General features: G+C 36.9%; 1 protein-coding gene across 3 annotated transcripts in view; it reads right to left on the bottom strand.

Annotated features, from left to right (window-relative positions):
- Positions 1–6,427: 6,427 nt before the first annotated feature.
- The window catches only part of Arl14epl (ADP ribosylation factor like GTPase 14 effector protein like), a 17,316-nt gene continuing 14,487 nt past the window's right edge, over positions 6,428–9,256 (bottom strand). For all 3 annotated transcript variants that reach the window (XM_010614147.2, XM_010614144.2, XM_010614145.2), the window contains one exon: positions 6,428–7,101. In XM_010614147.2, coding sequence (XP_010612449.1) covers positions 6,879–7,101 — 223 coding nt within the window. In that variant the 3' untranslated portion in view covers positions 6,428–6,878. The remainder of the gene's footprint in view (positions 7,102–9,256) is intronic.

Here is a 9,256-nt window from a genome sequence, read left to right as displayed (position 1 = left end):
AAAGATTTCACAATGCAACTTAGTGCACACTTTTTACTTTCTCAAGTACACACGCCCTCCCTTCTTTTGTGTAAGGCTTTATCAAAGCATATATTTTTGCAAGGAATCACATGTGATCGTGTTTCATCACTAGCCAACTGGTCCATCTGAATGAGTCTTCAGAGACCCGACAATACCCAATATCATGCTAGTACAGTTAAACTAATTCAAGTCATTTTACAATGAAGATTTAACATCTTGGTTGGAAAACCAATTTAATTAAGTTAGAAGTGAGGAGAGCCAATATCAGATCACAGTCAGATGAGAAACAAATAAATAGTAATTGACTAGGAAATGAAAATAGTGAGTTTTTTTTTCCAGAAGCCTGGCTATAAAGATAAGGGTAGGGGCACCAACACAAACAGATCAAAGGAGAAATTTTTTTTTCTATAACTGGTTTTGTTTTAGGCTTTTTTAAGAAAGAAGAAACTTGAGCATGAGTAATATATAAATGTTTGGTTTACCTGCCCACCTTCTCTTCTATGCTGTTTGGAGCAGCCCCAATTTTATTTGGAGAAATCCTCTTTACTCTCCATGCTGTCTGACTGCTGATCTTCATGGATTTCTGATCTACCCAAAACCATTCAACCATTTCTTCAGGGACTTTAACATTGAGTGATTGATACAAGTAGCAAAAAAAAAAAAAAAAAGAAAGAAAGAAAAAAAGGATAGAGCTGATTCACTCCAACAATAGTGGAGTCTGGCTCCTGGTTAAGTACCTGTGTTATTTTTCAGGCCTGACCATAGACATTACAAAACCTTTACCTGGTAGGTCTTGCAGGAGAAAGGTTCCTCCTTGCACCAGCCTTAGGATACGGCAGTACACAGCCAGGGTCTTGCAGCCTCTGAAGGGGGCTGCAGGAAGGGCTTGGGGCCCCCTGATCAGATTCTTGCATTCATATTCCAGGCAGATTCATTCTTACCTCTCTATATCTGTGGGCTTGTGCAGAGATCTTTTTCTGGCAGCGCTGTTGAGGACTACTTTATGGGAAGAGAGGAGGGGAAACTGAAGGAACTTCACACACTGACTCAGTACCCAGTATTCCTAGCCCTTCCCCAGTCTCTTTCCCCACACACCCCAGTCCAGAAGTTATAAAACTTCTGGAGCCTTCTCTGGGGGCTTCCTTAACAGTAAGATGATCGCCATCCGTGCTGATCCATATGACTCTTGACTGGCATGCAGTAGAATAGAGAGAGCAGTGATTTGGTTTTAGTCTCTCGTCTATACCTCTAAAGTGAATAAAGGCTTACCTTCTTCATTTTTGCTTTGGGCAGGCTGACACCTGTCAGCTTAGTTTTCTCCCAGCCAACTAAACTCATGATAATTGGTCCTGAAGACCCTGTCCACAATGGGTAGAGATTCTTATCAGGCCTCCCCAGGCTGGACTCAAACATGTGATCCTCCTGCCTCAGCTTCCCAGAGTGTGGGGGTTATAACGCATGTGCCACCACACCTGGATAAATTAAGGCTTTTTACCTGAGATATTTTCTAATCTATTTTTATGGTAATGTGTCCTTTGAATTTTAATTTCAAAATTTAAAAGGATACCAAAATGAAAATGTATTTACCAAATTGAAGTTTGTCATAAATTTAAAAACATTAATTAAAATCTAAATAAAATGTTAATAAAATATTTTATTCCAAATAAGAGAAAGCAATCTTGTAATAACCACCGAACAATCTTTAAAAATCTATCTGAAAGACAATTGTCTTGGTTTTGTCCTGAGTAAAACATAAAGTACTTATGAATGACCGGCAGAGGGAGCCAAAATCACACATGTATTTTTCTGTTTTTTTGGGGGGGGGAATGTGATTATTAACATTTACAAAATGTAAATGACACTCATCTTTCAAGAATCAATATAAAAATACATAAATCGCATTATTTAATGTTACTGTACTACCAAGTACTATATATAGAAAACTAAAGCCAGATGAGGTCTGCAAAGGTGCCCCCACCCTTACCTTGCCTGTTGCCACCTCTGCAAATGCCCCAACAGTGAGCTACAGCAGAATGAGAGTCTGACTCTGAGCCAGTTCAAAGAAAAACACTCCTTTAGTCCTGCCCTCCATCTCTGTCTTCGCTCTGGGACTCCTTGGTAGTAACTCCCCAAAAGCTAGAAGACTTTTTCTATTTCAGTTGAAATGTTCTTTGAATCCTACGAAAACTTTCAGTTCCCATTGCAGGGAGCACACTCATTGCAAGAGTCTTCAAAAGAAACAGAAGCTTTACCTCCTGCTCTTAAATCACACTGTGGGTTTATCTCAAGAAAGAGAAAGAAGAGCACATTTCTCGTGGAAATTCGTTGCAAATCAATTTGCCTCAACTGCACGTCCATGTCTCTCCATTTTCTGGGGTCACGCATTAGTTAGGGGGTCTTGTTTATAGGCAAGAGAACCCAACTCTAGCTTAAGGGGGGTAAATTGAGAGTTACTGGTTCATACTATCCTTTCAATAATTTATAATTAAATTTGGGAAAGTAGTTGATAGAGATTAAAAAATAAATTTTTTACAACTGTATATTTATAAATTTGAATATGCTAACTTAAAATTCAGGTAAAATATATACTTTCTAGAAAAATATGTCTAAAATTTCTGTAAGAATAGAAGAGAACAGAATATAACTATTTTTTAAATGGATGTATTATTTAAAACTTTTGTATGAAAGAATAAGAATAGAAGAGATCAAAATATAACTATTTTAAATGGATGTATTATTTAAAACTTTTGCATGAGTGAGAGAGAGCGAGAGAGAGCGAGTGAGAGAGAGAGAGAGAGAGAGAGAGAGAGAGAGGAAGAAAGACCCAGTAAACGAGAAAGCAAAGCTTCCAGGTTTGAACGTTTCACCGGCAAATTCCAACAAATATTTAAGAGTGAAAAGTTTCATCTGAAACAGAGACTTCTACAGAAGAAGAGAAAAAGAAAATAGCTCCAACTCCTTTAATGAACCTTGCATTACCTCGTTATCAAAGTCCAACAAAAGACTTCCACTCCCAGGAAAACAGAGTAGACACGCTTTATTATATTCTTCTCACTAAGTCCAGCTAAACAACATAGATGTAACAAATAAGTACAAGGTGGCTCTGAAAGGTGGAGAGCAGAAAGTAAGCTGACTGGGGGCCATAAACACGAGGGCTGGCACAGGACTAATTTCTTGAGGTTTCTGGATATTTGCAGCCTGGGTAGTAGAGACGTGGGCAATTCAGAAATGCCTGTGGGCACAGATGTAAAGTCCCTAAAAGCCGGGTCTCATTGTCACGGAAGGACCAAGAAAGGGGCAGCCTGGCAAGACAGAAAACATCTAAACCAAATCCTCTACTCTAGCCAAGGACCTCAGACAAAACTCATCTCAGCCTCACCAGCCAAGGCTCAGCTGATAACCTAAATTCTACCCTGACTGGGATCTACCAAGGTCCCCCCAAAGCAGGATAATCTACATCAAGACATCATAAATATAAAATATTCAACTCATAAATATAGACTACCATTCTAAATGACTTCAGAACTATCTTCTGCTATTATAGATATCATGGAGCATCAAAGAAGAGAAAGCAGATAAGAAAGATGTGAGGGATTAAAAGGATTTCTTATGAATATGGAAAAATCCTAGCACATAGTAAATAGGTATTGCTGGAAAATCAAGGAATCCACACATCAAATGGCACTGTTTGTAGGGTGACTTTGCTGTAATTCTCTGGGAGGTTTTGTAGTCTATGTAAAGGGGCCTCTCTGGACTTAAGTCTAAATAACCTGCCTGGTCAAACATCAAAGCACTGCTCATGTTAATGTTTAAAAACTTTCAAGGCATTATAGAACTACAATCTGTCATACCCACAAAAAAACCGGAGGAAGTATTGCTCACTTTCAGGAAAAGCAAATAAATGTATAAAGGGAAAACGTTGTGTGATTTTTCTGTGAATTAGCATCCCAAGGTCTGTGTAAGCAATGGATCTTGGGGGATGGAGTCAGAAGGGGAAGCATAAAAGGATTATCTCAGACACTATATAGATATCCTTTAACCTTACAAATTGACACTGTTGTCATGAAAATTGATGAGATATGTCATTCCAGTTGAAAATTCTTGCATAAATTGGCTCAGGGTTACTCATCCACATCCTTCAAGTATGCACCAGTTTAAATCTAAATATCCTGTAAAATCACTTTCCTTACAATTTCTATACATATTCATAAAGATACAGCATCAGCATTGAAAGATAGCCAAGTACAGAAAAGAAAAATGTATTACACTGACAATTTCCACGTTAATGTAATCTGATAGTACAGCTGCATTCCTTGTTAATCAGAATTTTAGTTCAAATAGCTAAGGAGCTTTATTCACTCTTCAATAAATATTAGACACTTGCAAAATAAATTTCTGCAATTAATTTATTCAATTTATTATTGTTGCTTTAATTTTTGCTGCTTTGATTCTTGCTTTAACAACTGAGGAAATTTATTTTTACAACAATCATCTAGTTCAGGAGGCTTTTAAAAAAATGCATTGAGTTGGCATTAGATTTAAATGAAATAAACCTGATTTCTAAAAGTGTGTTTCATCACATTGTAGTAGACTTCCACATGAGCAATTAGAAGTGTCTACTTAGTAATTATGCAATTTTCTTTTACTTTATCTTTCACTTTTCTTGGAAAATTTACTAACAGAATTCACTGATACACTTTTAAAACCAGGTCAACTTAAACCAGATTACCTTAATGCTTAAGAATGAATGACAAGAGGAGACAGAAGTGAAGGAGACTTCAATGCAAAATTTCCCAGGAGTATTTAGAAAAATAGGACCAAAGACCATATACAGCAGTGTTTCTCAAACTTTTCCAATCATGAAACCTACCTAGAACACTTGTTTAAAAATATGAATGCCTAAGTCTCAGTCCTAGAGGTCGTGAATCCTAAGGTTTAGGAAAGCACTCAGGAATGTGTATCCTTACAAAAGCCTGAAGTGTTTTAGGATCAGGCTAATGGAGAAATCCTGTAGTACCATGAAAAGACCACTCACCTAGTCTTCGTGTTCAAAACACCAAGGTCACCAGCTTTCCTGAGTCCTCACAAGACATTGTACTGATTGGGTCTAAATTTCCTCAGTTGTTAAAGCAAAAATCGAAGCAAAAAAAAAATAATAATAATTTGGTTTTAGTCCACAAACCCCTATAGATGGGAACCAGGTAGATTTTGCTCACTGCCCTCTCCTCTGCACCAAGCCTGCTACCTGACAAAGAGGAGCAGCATTGGGTTAGTAAGTGTTGATCAAATGGATAGATGAACTGGAAGCCTCCTTTCAGCTTTAAAACTATATGGTTCCTGAGTAAATAATATAAAAAGGAATGCATTCACAAAATAACCGTTCTCAAAATAAAATGACAACAGAAATGGGCTCTCTCACTGCTTTTTCCTGGTCTCAGAGCCAAACACTCCTGAGAAGCACTGCAAAGGCTGTGCATGAGTAAGGGCATATTGTCCTCACAGAACTGGGACAGCTAAAGCTAATAAAATGGAGCACTTAGCACACTGGTTCGCAGTAGATGCTGGCCAAAAGTGAGTTGAATCTAGAAAATACACTAAATTCTGTGGAATGGGACAGAAAGGAATCCAAGCTCTCTTGCTACATATCTATGTTTTAGGAGTTTTATACTCACAGCATGGGGGTATTTTAAGGAGTTTTGTTATTTTCATCTTTAAATATACTAGCAGGTAGTAACAAATCCAGAAGTAACAATTGTCAAAAGCTCTCCCTAGGTCACATACCTTATGTAGAAACAAGTGTTTTTATGTGGAAACAATAAACCTGAGAAACTATAGCATTTCATATTTGTTTTAAGAACAAATACTCTTATTTACTTTTTAAATTTATTGAATTACATAATTTAAGTATTTCCTTATATTATATATCTAGTGTAACTTAGGGAAATAGTTCTCAAAGTGTTCCCATGCCAACAACAACATTGCCTGGGAATTTGTTACAAATGCCAATGCTTGAACCTTGTTCCAGATCTAGTGAACCCAAAACTGTGAATTAGCAAGTCCTCCAGGTGATTCTGAAGCACGTTCAACTATAAAATCTTTGACTTAAAGAATGTCATAAAAAATAATTTGAAGAAGGCTGAATTCATTCTTTACACTTCCTTCAATGTATCAGAACTGAAAAAACTACATCAGGTTCTAACTGCTTATCAATATAACTGACAATAAATTTATTAAAGTTTTTCCTTCTGAAATAAGATCCTGAAAAACCGATCCCAGAATTAAAAATGCAAATCAAGAGCTTTTAGAATATTATCTCAATTTTTATAAGAAAAACACAAATGCTTAATGATGAAAATATTAACAAATTTAATTTTAATGTTATTGCAACAATAAAATGAGGCCAAGGTTATACAGTACAAAGACACAAGGATTACTTTTAATTTAAATGGCAATTTTGATTTGGAACTAGAAATATATACTAAGGATAAAGAGGTATCATACATTTACAGTTCTATGCTCTATATAAGAAAAGCTGTTAGCTACAGAGTTCTGAATATCTTAAAACTGCATATTCTCAGACACCAGCCAAGAGGGGAGAGATGTTTAATGCAATAGCACAGTCAAAATGATGGCCTAAGGAGAGAAGTTGATCTGTCTACTATCACATCCTTTAGTTGTAATTGAGGAATTTGAGAAGATACAGACTTTATAGAATTACTGCCAATTCTATGGCATTGAACATGAATCTTAAGTAGGTTTTTCCAATATTTTGTCCAAAGCCTAAAATTTTCCCAAAATAAAATGATTATCTTACATATATAAAAAGAAGAAACAAATCAATCCACACACAGCAGCTTCTAGTCAGGAATATTAAATGGCAGTGAGCTGACGATGTCTCCAGATTCCGTGACAATGGCATCATAAACCCATCTGCGGCTGCAGCGGCACTCGGGCCCACACTTGTTGGAGTTGCACTTGGGGCAGGGGTAGAAGCAGCCCAGGCAGTTCTTCTCTAGACAGTCACACAGATCGACATCATTGCAAATCAGCCTGCCACTTTTGTCATACTTCTTCATAACTCTGCATAGGGAAGAGGCCAGTAATATGATAGCACAGTAGGCTTCAAAACTGGGAATAAATTACCATGTGGCAATTTCATACACATGATCTTTTGCTTCGAAAGAGCAGCACCCCGGAGATTACCCAGAAACCCTCCAGAATAGTGTAGGCAGCAAGGTCATGGGAAATTCAGTCCATATGTATTCAGACCATTTCCAGCGTGGCCAGGCTTGTCATGGAGAGTGACTCCAGTTTTCTAGCATTGATAGACCATGGAATAATGCACCTAAGAAAATCATAAGGAATGGGTGACTAAAGCTTCCTCCTAGAAAGACTCCAAATAGTTCCCTAAAATATGACCTTTTTTCTTCTCTAAAAGTACTGTGCTGAACACAGCTACATTTTTTTAAGGACTCAAGATGAGAAGGACCAGTTACTATACCACAACTATTTAAAGACAGAAACAAAAAAACCCCACCCTTTTGCTGACAAGTCAACAGGTGCCAATTCTTCTGTTCCCTTCTGATTCTGTTTTTTATATACAATTACAAAAATAGTTGGACCTTAGATCCCAAGTTCTCCGTGAAGGCAAGATGCTTTCTTTGTGCCAGAGGAAAGCACTAGAGTCTAGACTGTGCTGTGGCTTCCCCATTTGCTCTGTTAGCCTCGATAACATGTCCAAAGGGAAGAGATTTTTAAAAGTATTTCACCACACTCCCCAAATCAATAATATTTTGAAATATGTCAAAACTGAGCTGCTTGAAAGATTTAGTTAACAAAAACATCTATGTACAGCTTGCACCATTATTACCAGTTGGAGTCCAAAAGGCTAGCCCTTCACTGGTGTGGTCAAATTATATACCCTCTGCCGCCCTGTCCCCAGCAGGTGTAACACCTCCTCTCTTCCTGTTTGGTTAAGTAATGCAATTTCTAACAAAGCAAGGAAAGGCAAGACGCAGTCATTATGTGTACTTATCATACTTCAGCAGAAATGTCTTCTAATGAGGATTTCCACTTAAACTGCTTCATCTGAAAACTAGATCTTTTCACCCCTCCCAGGAAATTCAGTGGGAAATATTCAAATTTAATTATAAGAAAGATAGGCATGCATGTTGCTGAGAAAAGTTGAGAGCACAGCCCAGATTCTATCCTTCCCACCTTTGCCTGAACCTGGACATCCGTATGCCTCAACTCAGACATCCAGACATAGGTTGCATGGTTTCCTTCCTACAGGATGCTATTTTCATGAAATTCTGTGTAAAAACTACATTCTGCACACATACAGAAGAATTATAACTCTGAAGTCCTCTCCTTTTCCCCACTCATGACACCCATCTCCCATACTCCAGAAGGAACTGTAGCTTAATATTATAAAAATCACATCCTTGTTTTATTTTCAGATATGTCTTATATGTGTGTCTCCCTAAGGATATTATGGTTTTTCTCTTGTAATTTTTTAGATTCTTCCATGTTAGTATGTTTAGTTGCATTTAAATATGTTCATTTCCATGTGTATTCCACTCTCTGTATCAAGTTATTTTTTTTCCATTATTGGTCATCTGGATTATTAACACTTTATTTTCTTTGCTGTTACAGTGCTATTATGAAACTTGTTGAATGTTTCTCCCTTAGTATTATATAAACCTTTTCCTGGTATATACGAAGGAGTGAAGATGTAAGGTCATAGGGCACATAGGAAAGGCCAAGCTGTTTTTATATAGTGGTTGTACTATTTTATATTCAATGCATGCCCCCTAGCTTCATCAAGTGTGATACCTCTGAGATGTGTGGAACTTCTACATAATATACTATAGAGCATTCAATGTTCTGAATGCTTATTTGCTTTTTATCTATAAAATGCTTATTCATTATTTTCTTCATTCTTTTTTTTTTGTGTGTGTGGTACCGGGGATTGAACTCGGGTCCTTGCGCTTGCAAGGCAGGCCACCGAACTGCTGAGCTAAATCCCCAGCCCCTATTTTCTTCATTCTTAAGTTGTTTAACTTTTTTATTTGCAAGATTCTTTACAAATTTCGGATACTGATTTATAATGTTACTTCTCCACTTTATAATTTCTTTCATTGCTTTAAAAATCTTTTAATAAGCATATATTATTATTACTGTGGTTGTATTTGCTGACATTTTCTTATAGGTTGTTTAGCTTCTTCTTCTTCTT

The sequence above is a fragment of the Fukomys damarensis genome, unplaced genomic scaffold, assembly GCF_012274545.1.
Source record: "Fukomys damarensis isolate Sample0158 unplaced genomic scaffold, DMR_v1.0_HiC HiC_scaffold_9, whole genome shotgun sequence".
NCBI classification, from domain to species: Eukaryota; Metazoa; Chordata; class Mammalia; order Rodentia; family Bathyergidae; genus Fukomys; species Fukomys damarensis.
This window is presented reverse-complemented; position numbering and strand designations above follow the sequence as displayed.